General features: G+C 45.6%; 1 protein-coding gene across 1 annotated transcript in view; it reads left to right on the top strand.

The window, feature by feature from the left end:
* The window catches only part of LOC121278803 (polyamine-modulated factor 1-binding protein 1-like), a 357,653-nt gene extending 346,556 nt beyond the window's left edge, over positions 1-11,097 (top strand). Inside the window, exon 18 of the mRNA XM_041189256.1 lies at positions 10,460-11,097. Coding sequence (XP_041045190.1) covers positions 10,460-10,924 — 465 coding nt within the window. The 3' untranslated portion in view covers positions 10,925-11,097. The remainder of the gene's footprint in view (positions 1-10,459) is intronic.
* The last annotated feature ends 3,038 nt before the right edge of the window (positions 11,098-14,135 follow it).

The raw sequence follows: 14,135 nt of genomic DNA, 5'->3' as shown, positions 1-14,135 counted from the left end.
CTCAGCGGATCGAGCAGATTTTGGGAAAGAGAAGGTTTCTTGTTCCTCATTAGTTCTGCGTTTATGACACTTGCAGATTGCCTGGACTCATTTGGCAGAACAGCAGTTGATTGCTTAATACCATGCTCTTTGACTCCCGGTGACAGGGAGAAAACCCCCCTGATGATGTCTCTCAGCATGCTTTCTTGGGGTTTTGCACACATGGATTTAACACAATCTTCTTCACAATCAGGAACAAAATAGCTACTATGTTAATTTTGATGAATCATTGTTCCACCAGTAAGTAAGTTAATTATATTGAGGTCCTTTAAAGTCCCTTCCTGTCTCCTGTTCTTTGTGTGCAGGAAGTGTCTCCAACTGCAGCTACTCCAAATTCTCATTTTGGAGATGGAATTGCAGCTGAAGTCACTGCGGAGCATCCACAAGGATGAGATCTTCGTGAATAACACATATAGTGAGTTGGTCACACGTGCAGGTAAAGAATGCACAGGCAGATAGGGAATGGGTGACCACCAGACAGAGTAAAAACACTAGGCAGGTAGTGAAGGAGACCCCTGGGTCCATCTCCTTCTCTAACAGATTGTCCGTTTTGGATACTGCTAGGGGTGATGGTTTCTCAGCGGAATGCAGCAATAACCAGTCCATGACACCACAAGTGGCTCAGCTGCAGAGCTGGGGGGAGAAAAAAACAGTGGGAGAGCAATGGTGAGAGGGGATTCTATTGTAAGGGGAGCAGATAGACGTTTCTGTGGCCGCAGACATGACACCAGGATAGTATGTTGCCTCCCTGGTGCCAGGTCAACGATGTCACTGAGCGGCTGCAGGACATTTTGAAGGGGGAGGGTGAACAGCCAGAGGACATAGTCCATGTTGGCACCAACAACATAGATAAAAAGAGGGATGAGGTTCTGAAAGCAGAATATAGGGAGCAAGGAAATAAATTAAAAAGCAGGACCTCAAAGGTAGTAATCTCAGGATTATTCCGTGTCCAATGTACCAGTGAGATCAGGAATAGGAGAATAGACCAAGTGAATGCGTGGCTGGACAGATGGTGTAGGAGGGAGGGATTTAGATTCCTGAGGCATTGGGACCGATTCTGGGGAAGATGGGACCTGTGCACACTGGACAGATTGGACCCCAGCACGACCAGGACCAATATCCTCGCAGGGGTATGCGATAGCATTGTGGGAGAGTGTTTAAATTATACTGGCAAGGGCTTGGGAACCTGAGCAGGGAGACACAAGAGAGGGAAACAAAGAGAGGAATGAAAGACAGAAAAGTAGAAAACAAAAGTGGAAGGCAGAGGAAACAAGGGCTAGCAGCAAATAGGGCCATAGTACAAAAAAATGTTAAAAAGTCAAGTCTAAAGGCACTGTATATGAGTGCACGGAGCATTCACAATAAGGCAGATGAATTAACAGCATAAATAGATGTAAATGCGTACGATCTGATTGTGATTATGCAAACCTGGCTGCAGGATGACCAAAGCTGGGAACTGAACATCTATGGGTACTCGATATTTAGGAAGGAAAAGCAAAAAGGAAAAGGAGGTGGTGTGGCATTGTTAGTTAAGGATGAAATCAGTGCGATAGTGAGAGAGGATATTGGCTGAGAAAATCTAGGTGTAGCATTGGTCTGGGTGGAGCTAAGAAACAACAAGGGGCGGAAGACATTAGTGGGAGTTGTCTATAGGTCTCCAAACAAGGTATGGGACTGCATTAAACAGGAAATGAGAGATGTGTGTATCAAGGGTGCTACAGTAATCAACACATAGACTGGGCAAACCAGATTAGAAATAATACTGTGGTGGATGAATTCCTCGGGGAATCATGGCAAGCAGAAGGGCTCCCCAGAGCGCTGCTGGTGAGCAGGCCAGGCAGGAGAGCAGGTCAGAGGGGCACTGTGCCCCTTGCTTTTCCGACGAGTCCTTGCTGCCCTCCTCAAGGAGGTGGCAGCACGGCGGGAGGTTCTCGTTCCTAGGGACAGGAGAACGAGGGCCCCCCACATGACCAAACATGCCTGGGAGGAGGTGGCAGAAATAGTTAGCTCCCATAACGTGCAATGCACGTGGGTCCAGTGCCGCAAGCATTTCAACGACCTCTTACGCTCGGGATGGGTGAGTACCATGTTAGCAGAGGTCTCTTAATACAGCAGGTAGGCTTTCCCCCTCTGCCCCCCACAAACTCTGAGCGCAGTGACTGCATTGAATCATTCACAGCATGTGTCCCTCGCTGGGTGGGCCAGCAGATCTTGCCCATGCCTAGTTCACCCTGAGTGGGTTGTGCTGAGATGGGTTCTACACCCACAGCATGTGGTAGACTGACACCCAGAGTTACTGTTTTGGGGGCTACCTCAAGGATCTACACCTAGGGGCAGTGCTGGGAGTGCAAAACATATCAAAGTCAGGCTGCTGACATGCTGGGAAGGGAGCTTCCAGGTGGCGGGGCACCCATCCATCTGCTGCCTTTGGCGTTCCACGTACTTGTGCCTCCTTGCTTTGCAAGGTGAAACCGTGTGGTGGCAAATGTGATGGAGGCAGCTTGTGGGCAAGGGGGTCAGCCCTGGCTGCTTGGTGAGTGTGCGGCAGCTCCAGGGTCACGATTCACATGAGCCCTGCAATGTTTCACTCAGGTGGGGGTGGCAGGAATGCTATGGTAATCCAAGCACAGGGTGGATTCATCAATGCTCCTCTCTCCTTTTCAGGAGAAGACCGCACACAATAAAGCAGAGTGGATGCGGACTGGCAGAGGCCAGGCCCAGTTGACCATAATCACCAGATACGAGCAGGAGGCGATGGAGCTGGAGAGGCACCATGCACCGGTGGCGGTGAGGCTGGGGTGCCTGGGGGAGATAAGATTGCCGTGCACTAAGGTCACCATGTGTGTCCCAGCAGCCATGCCACTGTTGAATGTTCAGTGATTTAAGCTTCCAACACAGGTTGACCATTGATTATAGAAGGATGAGCACATACTGATCCGGGGGCCAGGCATGCACATTGACATTGTCTCCACTTGAACTAATCAAATGTCCTTGTTCTTCCTTTCAGCATCACCAGAGAAGGGCTGGAAGGAGAAGGCAGACGGGCCACCTCTAACACCCAAGGCCCCAGAACAATTAGAAGCACCAGCGTCACAGCATCTCTGCCAGGCAGGCACCAGCGCAGATACTAGCATCTCGGTGGGGATTAGATGGTTGGCTAGTGTCCCAGGGCACAGGGGTGAGGGCACTTCACACTCACTTGAGGTGCAGGCTGAGACAGAGAGTGCCCATGGTGCTGACAGTCGGAGGACTGCAGGGGACCAGGCACATGCTCAGTCAGTGGCTGATGATGAGCCTCTAGTCCCTGAGGCAGCAGATGCTGGAAGTCCAGCAGGGTCTGCGGGAGGATCTGGCGGAGATACATGAGGCAATGTGTGGCATAGTCTCTGTGCTGGAGGATTCCACACGGAGCATCACCGATGCAATGAGCCTTATGGCCGAGCACCACGCTTCCTCCATGGAGAGAGTGGCGACTCTCGTGGAGAGGCTCCTCCAGGAGAACAGTTAGGCCTTCCTGGGGTTGCATTCGTACCTGCAAGCTCTCAGAGTGGCATTGACCTCAGGTGGTCAGTGCCAGTGTGGGAGATGGATCGGGCACCAAGTATCCCAGCTAGGTGTCCATCCATCAATGGTGAGCAGGGAGGTCCGAAGCAACCTCACATCAGCACAGGAGCTGCCTGTCATCTCTGCGGGCTCCTCTCAGGGTGCTCCGGATGAGGATAGCAGCTCCTCCGTTCCTCTGCCGGTGATCGTGCGATCCGATGAGGCTGCGGCGATAGGGGAGATGCCATCTGTGGAACTGGCAGCTCCCTCCCGGGCGGAGCCATCAAAGGCTCCGCGGACCAGAGGACACCTGCCAAGGTCATCGAGGCCAACAGGACAGCAGAGTGAGCAGGCTGTCTCGAATGCCTGTGCCAGCAAGGGGATAGCACCTAGACGTAGCACCCGGAAACGTAAACTTAAGGCACCTTAGGCACACCACGGGCTTCTCACTGGTGGTTTTATGTTGCCCCACTATGAGTTGATGACAAGTTGGTGTGATGCTGAACACCTTTGCATTCAGTTTCTTTTCTGTTTTATTTTGTTAATTCATTAAATGCTTCATATGTGAACATGGCTCAGGGTGATTCCTTACTTCTGCAGGTGGACGGGAACCCATGATGCTATGAGTGACTTGTTTGTCATTGAACTTTATTGACAAGGCACATAGTTAATGTTCCTAACCAGGCAGATGTTGCTCTCCGGTATCGAGTATGGAGCCTGCAGTCCTGGCATGTGTTGGAGGTCCATCTGTGGTGGGCTAGCTGAAGGTTCATTGGATTAAAACCTCCCCGGTGTCCCTGCCTCCCGAGAGGATGTCCAGGTCAGCATCTACCCCCTTAGCATTCTCCTGTGCATGCTTATTCTCGGACTCACTACTGGACTCTTCGTGTGCATCCGGAGCATCTGCGTCTACATCTTTTTCCTCCACGGCGTCCCCCCTTTCCAGTGCCAGATTGTGGAGAGCGCAGCATGCAACCACTATCAGCGACACACGATCTGAGGGGTAATGGAGTGCACCCCCTGATCGGTCCAGGCATCGGAAGCGCATCTTGAGAAGAGCAATGGCTCTCTCCACCACAGCCCTTGTGGAGGCGTGGCTCCTATTGTAGCGCTGCTCAGCCTCTGTTCTTGGATGGCGGAGAGGCGTCATGAGCCACCTTCTGAGGGGATAGCCCTTGTCACCCAGCAGCCATCCATCCAGCCGGGCTGGAGCACTGAAGAGCCTCGGCACCTGGGAGTACCTGAGGATGCAGGCGTCTTGGGAGCTGCCTGGACACCTTGCACAGACTTGCAGAATCTACATCCTATGGTCACATGCTATCTGCACATACATGGAGTGGAAGCTCTTCCTGTTGACGAAGGCACAGGGCTCACCTGCTGGCGCCTTGATGGCCACGTGTGCAGTCTATTGCACCCTGGACATGGGGTAACCCAGCAATCGCTGCTAAGCCTCTGGCTTGCTCTGTTTAGCTGGCCTCGTCCCAGCAGTAGTGGATGAAAGTTGATGTACGCCTGACGCAAGTGTGGACAGCTGACAGGAGAGTCCGCAAGGATCACCCACTGACTCCTGGAAAGAGCCAGAGGCATAGAAGTTGAGGGCAGCTGTGACCTTCAATGCATGGGGTGCCCACCCACACTGTCGGAGCTGATCTCAGAGGTTATCATCTGACAGATGGAGGTCACTGTCTCCCTTGAGAGACAGAGCCTCCTTCGGCATCGCACCTCAGACATATTGAGGTAGCTGCTTCACTGCCTGTAAACCCTAGCACTAGGATAGTGTTGTCTTCTATGGCTCCTTGCGCCTTGCACTTCCAGTTGGCCCTGCACCACTTGTGCCTGGGCCTGTCATCCAAAAAGTGGCTCCTCTGGAGACTGAATGTGGACTCCTGGCCTCCTCCCCATTCTAATCCTCCCTTCCTCAGAGGAGGAGGTGCCTCCAGTGGAGAGCACAACTCCCATTCCCAGGGTAAGGGAAGGCTTCCTGAAACCAGCAAGGCCCGTAAAATGATGTTTACTCCAGAGTCCTGACCTGAAGCCTGTTACTCCTGTCCAAGCAGCTGTGAAGAGTTTTGAAGTATTCCTGCTCACACAGGCAAGTAGCAGTAAGTTTAAGCATTAAATGTCTGCCAAATAACACTCAAGACCCCACTTACCCCCCTTATCCTGTCCGTGGATGAGGTTTGTAAAAATGTGGCCACCCGTCTGCCCATTGTGTCCATGCAACGACCTGAAGATTACACGGGCCCTGAAAAATCAGCGTCAATTACTAGCTCAAGGGCCTTAAGTAGCCCATTAATTAATGGCGGGCATGCATCAGAAATCATTGCGCGCCCGCCCACCGAAATATCACAAAGGCGCGTGGTGACATTGGGGTGCACGCTCGAAGTCACAGCGCATCATTTTACGTGTTGGCGTGCGGGGCCAGCCCCCGCATGCTAAGGTGAAAATTCTGCCTCTGGAGTGTTCACAAGATGGTTTTTCAGACCAGTGTGTCGAGGAACCGACTGGGGAATAGGCTATCCTAGATTTGGTTTTGTGCAATGAGCAGGGGTTAATTAATAACCTTGTTGTGTGGGGTCCTTTAGGGAAGAGTGACCATAACGTGACAAAATTCTTCATTAGGATGGAAAGTGAAGTAGTCCGATCTGAAACTAGGGTCCTAAATCTAAACAAAGGAAACTACAAAGGTAGGAGGCGTAAGTTGGCTAAGAAAGAAATGAGGTGAAGTTTTTTCTTCTATTGGGTCAAGAGTCTTTGGAACTCTCTTCCTGAAAAGGCGGTGGAAGCAGAGTCTTTGAATATTTTTGAGGCAGAAGTGGATAGATGCTTGGTAAACAAGGGGATGATAGGTTACCAAGGGTAGGTGGGATGCAGATTTAAGGTTACTTTCCAATCAGCCATGATCTTATTAAATGGTGGAGCAGGCTTGAGGGGCTGTATGGCCTACTCCTGCTCCTTGTTCATCTGTTTGTATGATAGATTGGGGAACTTCATTAAAAGGCATGGTGGTGGATAGGCAATGGCTGACATTTAAGGAATGAATGCACTGCAACAGTTATACTTACCTTACTGTCACAAAAATAGAAGTGGATAAATGGCCCAACCATGGCTAACGAAATAAATTAAGGCAAGTATTAGATCCAAAGAAGACTCATAAAGTTCCTGAAGATTGGGAGCAATTTAGAATTCAGCAAAGGAGGACCAAGAGATTGATTAAAAAGGGAAAAATAAGAGTATGAGGGTAGATTTGCAAGCCTCATAAAAGCAGTCTGTAAAAGCTCCAAATGTATGTAAAAAGAAAAAGATTAGTGAAGACAAATGTAGGTTCCTTACAGTCTGAAATGGGAGAATTTATATTAAAGAGCAAGGAAATGGCAGAGCAATTAAACAACTACTTTAGTTCTGGCCTCACGGAGGAAGAGACAAATAACTTCCCAGAAATGCTAGGGAATCAAGGGTCTAGTGAGAAGGAGGAATTGAAGGAAATTGGTATTAATAAAACAATAGTGCTGGAGAAACTAATGGGATTGAAAGCCGATAAATCCCCAGGGCCTGATAATCTACATCCCAGGGTATTAAAGCAAGTGGCCGTGGAAATACTGGATGCGTTGTTTGTCATCTTCCAAAGTTCTGTAGATTCTGGAACAGTCCTGGAAGATTGAAGGGTGGCAAACACAACACCACTATTTAAAAAAGAAGGGAGGGCAAAAACAGCAAATTACAGTCTGGTTAGCCTAATAATAGTAGTAGGGAAAATGCTAGAGTCTATTATATATGATGCGATAACAGAACACTAAGAAAATACTAAAGAGATTAGCAAAGTCAGCATGGATTTGTGAAAGGGAAATCATGTTGACAAACCTTGGTGAGGCCACACCTGGAGCATTGTGTGCAGCTTTGGTCTCCTTACATAAGAAAGGATATACTTGCCATAGAGGGATGTGGCAAAGGTTCACCACACTGACTCCTGGGATGACAGGATTGTCGAGGAGGAGAGATTGGGCCGATTAGGCCTGTTTTCACTGGAGTTTAGGAGAATGAGAGGGGATCTCATTGAAACATATACAATTCTGAGAGGGATGGACAGACTGGATGCAAGGATGATGTTTCCTCAAGCTAGGGGGCCTAGAACAAGGGGGGTCACAGTCTCAGGATACAAGGTAGAACGTTTAGGACTGAGATGGGAAGAGGTAAACCTGTGGAATTCTCTACCACAAAAGGCTGTGGAGGCCAAGTCACTGAATATATTTAAGAAGGAAATAGATTTCTAGACCCTAAAGGCATCAAAGGGTATGGGGAGAGCGCAGGATTATGGCGTTGAGATAGAGGATCAGTTATGATCATATTGAATGGCGGAACAGACTCAAAGGGCCGAATGACCTGCTCCTGCTCCTATTTCCTATGTTTCTATAACTGAGTGTGACAAGGTTTGAACAAACACAGAAAGATGCCATGTTGTCTCTCCATACTTCCATTTTCAAAGAGGCTTGAAACTCAACATAAAGGTTTGAAAACAGAAATGTACCTATAAAAACAGTTGCCCTTAAAATCTGTTGCATCATAATTATATGTTTGTGACACAACAAATTGCCTTAATTGAAAAAATGCATGTTTAATTTTCATGTGTAATTATGACAGGATTAAATTTACTGGTGAATATATCTAAGTGGCATTTATTTTCAAATTCTTCAACAGTTGAAATGAATATGAAAAATAGTTCTTGAATTCTGTGGCTTCTTTAATATTTTACTGAACAGTGTTTGAGCCATTTCAAGCCTGCTGCAGTGTTTTCATTATTTTAGACCAAGGTTATCAAGGCAGATTCATCCATTTTTAATGAATTCAACATACAGCAGTCATTACGAATTACATCTGTATGTAATTCACAACTCAAAATCACAATAAAAAATAATTTCTTGACTGCATTTACTACTTTAATCTTATGCAGTACGTATATGAAGGAATGCTTTAATGTATTTTACAACATTTTTGACAGTTTTAAGACTTAAAGCATCTGTCTGCATGGAATGCAAATAACTTGTTTAGCAAAGTGAACTGTCAAGTTTAAAAAGTCACTATGCTGTCAAGGCACAGTGGTATAAATTTGAGTACCTAAGATTTTCTTTGCTGAAGGCAGATGTAAAGGCCACAAAAAATAGATGTTGTTTCTTGTTTACTTTCTAAGGCCCCAATCCCAATTTGAATATTAAGATGTATCAATGTAAACATTATAGTGTCCTTTCTGGATATCAATTACTTGCAGACCCAGAATTATAGGCACGTCCTTGTATTTTGCTTGATTTAAAAATATTAAATAAAGAAGGTATTGACAGATTTATTCTCTTACTAAATCTACACTATCTTCATTTCATAAGCAGCTCTATAAGCCTACATTTTTAACAACTTCTGTTAATTTGTCTAATTGTTACTAAGTGGAAAAGGTGGATTTATGCATGCTTTTATCTTGATAAGCACTTGACCACGTGAAAATTATATTTATAATTTTACATTTAAAGTGTCCTTTGAATCTGTGAATTTTGCAGCTTTTAGAATGGATATAGTTTTGACAAATAACCTTCATAACATCCTATGAAATATATGAAAATGTTAATTTTAAATCAAATAATCCTACCTCCACTATTTCACCATTGCCTTGGGAAATGGAGAAGAATAACTGGTTCAAGTGTATTCAGTTGCTTTGGGTTTTTGCAAATAAGAGAAATCTCCCCAAGCCTCAAAAAGTATCTGTCCCCAGGCACCATCTACTGGATTTTAAAATTTATTACAGTATTTAAATAGCAAACATTCATAGTATTTTATTTTCTTATTGTTATATTTTGGCTCTCTGAGGTATTAACTACATGTGGAAATAAATCAAAAAAGATGTAACATTGGTGAATAAAACATGGCGAATTCAGGAACTCCAGTTATTTGTGCAATCTATACATTACCTTCAATAATACAATGGTGGAGATGCTAACTGAGCATACAAAATGCATTACGTAGTACATCATATTTCAAAAAGCTAAAGCCATCTTCCTGAGACTGCTTTGTCAACAAGTAGGATGATTGCATTTCCCATGGGCCTGACCTTGTTAGTTTTTAGGCATTATGTAATAAAAATTGCACTATTAATATATACAATGTGTGTAAAATCTGCAAGTTGTCTTAATGTGGCAGAACATCCTTTACAAAAATTGGGGAAAAGTTAAGGAGGGTGACTGAAAAGAGGATTGAAAAGGTAAATTATGAAAAGGCTATTGGGGCTGGCAAGAGATGTAACACTGTGGAGGAGCTTAGGAAATGTTCAGACTCATGAAAGTTCCACCACCAATGATACATAATGAAGTCAGAATAGAATGTGAGTTCGTGCATAAGACAAGCGGATGTTGTAGCAATAGCATGGAGCAAAATAATTTTAAGTAAAGATGAGCATCTTGAAATGAATGCTTTGTGGAACGGCATCATAGACAGGGATTACAGGAAAGTAGAAAATCATGGAGAATAGGAAGCAGGCAGCAAATCTTTGGGTAAACCAGTATATCCTTCCTGAGATGCAGTATCTAAAACTGCAAGTGACAGTTCACGTAGTTATAGCAATGGTCTAGTTACTAGTATTTCAGAGGTAAAAACAGTAAGTGCTGGAAAACTCAGCAGGTCTGGCAGCACCTGTGGAGAAACAGAAGTTACCGTTTTGAGGTCAATGTGACCTATTTGGTGTTATATAATATCAATATTTTTTATTTTTATATATATTATATACAGAAAGAATATATATATAATATATTGTATTATAATTATCTTATAATGCTTGTGTATAAACCAAATTTAAGAATCTCAATTTACTATGTATGCCTTCTTTGTTGAATTGTAACAGTTAAATACACTCAACAGAGAAAATCTAAAACAGAAAAGAGAGTTGGAAAAAGAACAGCTCCTCCGTCATCAACTTGAACTCCAGTTAGAAACCTTTGGTGAGACTATCCGATCCCTTAGGAGGCAACTGAAGGATCAAAGAGATCTGGAACATCTACCAAGTCAGCAAGTATCTTTACCTGAAAGGGCTATGGCTTCTGATCCGGCAACCCTTTTAAACTGCTCCTCTGGACCTGAGGCAAAGCCAATCAATATTTCTCAAAAGGAGAGAGTTGAAGAATTAACCAGAGAGGATCTAGAAGAATCAGAGATAACTGATCCAATGGTACCAAACAAATCTTACTGGATCCAGCGAGTTGGAGAGCTTTCTGCTCAGCTGCAAGAGAGCACTGAATACTGGACAGGAAAAATGAATGAACTAACTAAGGAAATTGAGCATGTTACTTCATGCTCTTCCAAAACATAATGGCTCCTGAATTATCAAGTTCAGAAGACTCTTGGGAAAAGAATGATAATTAAAAGTCTCCTTGGATAAAGGATTTTTATGTTCATAACAAGATGTTAATAGGAATAAAATAATACCAATAACCTCATATTAAAATTATTAGTAATGTAAAATTTGCATGAAATATTTACTAATTGCAGGGTTACAACAAAATGTGTGTAAGTCCAATGGAAAAATAATGAAAATGGATGAACAACTGTATCTAGAGCCCTGAAAAAGCAGACTATGAAAGGAACCCAAAGAAATATTATGTATACTGAATAATTAAAACTCTAAGTAGTATTGGTATATAAGCAACCTCTTTGATTTACTTTTTTCTGGAAGGCGTCCATTTTCATGTCATATACAGATGAATTGGGGAAGGATGGTCAGTTTTATTTCTGGTATGCACTGATTATCACCACAGCTGATTCAATATCTTAGCAACAGCTATTATACCCAATAGATAGAAGAGAAAAGGTCTACTTTTTAATACAGGACTCCGCATACTTAAGCAACAGTGAATATGTACATTTTTGTCCAATCCATGACATTATTATTAAAGATATGTTGTTGGATAAGATGATATATATCTCTTTCCTTGAAAACCCTTCTCAAAAGGGTATGATTAAAAAATAGCTGATAGTTTTGGTGACTAAAATAAGACATCTTTGTTTGCTCTCTTATTTGCAACTGGCATGATACCTTTTTCAAAAAGGATGGAACATCTGGAAATGACATAGTGCCAAGCTGAGTGTTCACCATTTTATTTGTAGTATCCCTTAAAAGGCGAAAGATTATCCAGAATGAAAGATTTTCAAAGCCAGCCTTATACCACATCCAAAATGTTTTTAAATTCAATGAAAAATATTTTAAACTCAACAAACTTTAATTTAAAAAAAAGCATAAAAAAGAGCATTCTGCTCTTGTAGATTCATTAAAATGTACTGTGCAGGTGCAATTTTAAAGACCTTTTTCTCAATTCATTCATGGGATGGCAAGGCCGGCATTTATTACTCATCCCTAATTGCCCTTGAGAAGGTGGTGGTGGGCCGCTGCCTTGAACTACTACACTCCATGTGGTGTAGGTGCTTTAAGAGAGGGAGTGACAGGATTTTGTCACAGCTATAGGGCAGAATTTTCTGCCTGTTGGGCGGGCGGAGCTGGAGCGAGGGTAGACGGGCGCAGACCCGATTGGAGGCCGCAATTGGGTCCACGCTGCCATTTTCCACTGGAAGGCCCGCCCAGCGTATTTGCCGACTCCCATGGATAGCAGGGGTGTATAGGTGGCGGCGGGCGTGCACAGACCATCAGGTCCAATGACGACCCGGCAGTCTGTTTAAAGAAAGGCCTGGCAGCCTTCTGTAGGCTGCTCACAATGGCCACTTCGAAGTCACACCGCAGGGGGTTGGCTGAGCTGGGCACACTGGAGGGAAGGGCAGAGGAGCAGGCCAGCATGCAGGGTCTGCCTCAGGAGCAGGGCAAGCTGCAGGGTAGGCCAGTAGGGGGCCAGTGCGCCCCTCGCTTTTCAGATGAATGCCATGCTGCCCTCCTCAAGGAAGTAGCAGCACAGCGGGAGGCATTGGCCCCCAGGATGGGAGCAGGAGGCCCCCCCACATGACCAAATGTGCCTGGGAGGAGGTGGTGAGCTCCCGCAACGTGGTGCAGCGCACCTGGGATGCAGTGTCGTAAGTACTTCAACGATTTGTTGCGCTCTGGAAGGTTGAGTACCATGTTGGCAATGGGCATTTAACCCAGCAGGTAGCCTTAGCCTTTTAGGCACCCCCCCAACAAGTCTTACTGTCGTGACTGCATTGAATCATGTTGGGCATTTCTCATACGCTGGGTGGGCAAGCAAATAGTGCCCATGCTTAGATCAGCCTGAGTGGTTCATGAGGAGATGAGTTCTCCCTCGCACCATGTGTTGCTCTTAGTCGCACATGACTAGTCTGGGGGCAACCTGCAAAAGATGCAGCTAGGCGCATACTCAGAATCCAACACATGTCCTATTCACGTTGATGAGAAGGCGGAAGGGGAGCCTCAAGATGTCGTGGCCAAGAGCCAGCTCTCGACGCTGCATGTAGTTGCGCCTCCTTGCTTTGGGAGCAAAGTCGGTGAGTTTCCTAAAGTGGTGTATGCAGAATGTGTCCAAGGTGGCTATTGGGGGTTGGGAGATGTATTATCTTTGTATGACTAATCAGCAGTAGCGGGAAGAGGAGGCACTGGAGGCCTGATATGGGCCACTGTGATTGGGGTGCGGTGTGCGCGTGTCGTGACTGCATTGAATTATGTTGGGCATTTCTCATACACTGGGTGGGCAAGCAAATAGTGCCCATGCTTAGATCTGCCTGAGTGGTTCATGAGGAGATGAGTTCTCCCTCGCACCATGTGTTGCTGTTAGTCGCACATGACTAGTCTGGGGGCAGAGTCCAAGTGCAAATTGCCGCAATGAATGGTATTCTCTGTTTTTCAGGAGAAGAATACTCAATGCGTCGGAGCGTTGGAGGACTGGAGGCGGCCAGGCTCACCGGATGATGTTAAGCCGCTTTGAACAGGAGGCCCTGGAGCTTGAGAGGCGCCATGCGCCCAGGTCAACTAGAGTCAGTGAGGCTGGGGTGGAACGGCCAGGTATTTGAGGCCAACAGAAAGATCCACAATGTCCTCCCAACATCCATAGTGCTGATGATTGTTTAATTTGTTATTGTTGCAACATTGCTCGATCACAGAGTGATAGAGTCAGAGGTGTAGATCATAGAGAAAGGCCCTTCGGCCCTTCGAGGATGCAGGTGTTAAACAGGTTCCTAAGTCTTCTAATCCCATTTCCCAGCACTATGCCCATGGCCTTGCATGCCATGGCATCGCAACTGCACATCCAAATACTTATTACATGTTAGGAGGGTTTCTGCATCCACCACCCTTTCAGGCAGTGCGTTCCACATTTGTAACACACTCTGTGTGGAAAAGTTGACCATCACATCCCCTGTCAACCTCATGCCCCTTACCTTAAATCTATGCCACCTGGTTACTCATCCCTCCGCCAAGGGGAAAAGTTCCTTTCTGCCGACCCTATCTATGCCCCTCATAAGTTTAAAAACCTCAATCATATCACCCCTCAACAAATATCCCCAGTCTATGCTATCTCTCCTCAAAAGTCAAACTCTCCAGCCCAGCCTGCATCCTGGTCAACAACTCT

This window comes from Carcharodon carcharias, chromosome 6, assembly GCF_017639515.1.
Source record: "Carcharodon carcharias isolate sCarCar2 chromosome 6, sCarCar2.pri, whole genome shotgun sequence".
Classification (NCBI taxonomy): Eukaryota; Metazoa; Chordata; class Chondrichthyes; order Lamniformes; family Lamnidae; genus Carcharodon; species Carcharodon carcharias.
This window is presented reverse-complemented; position numbering and strand designations above follow the sequence as displayed.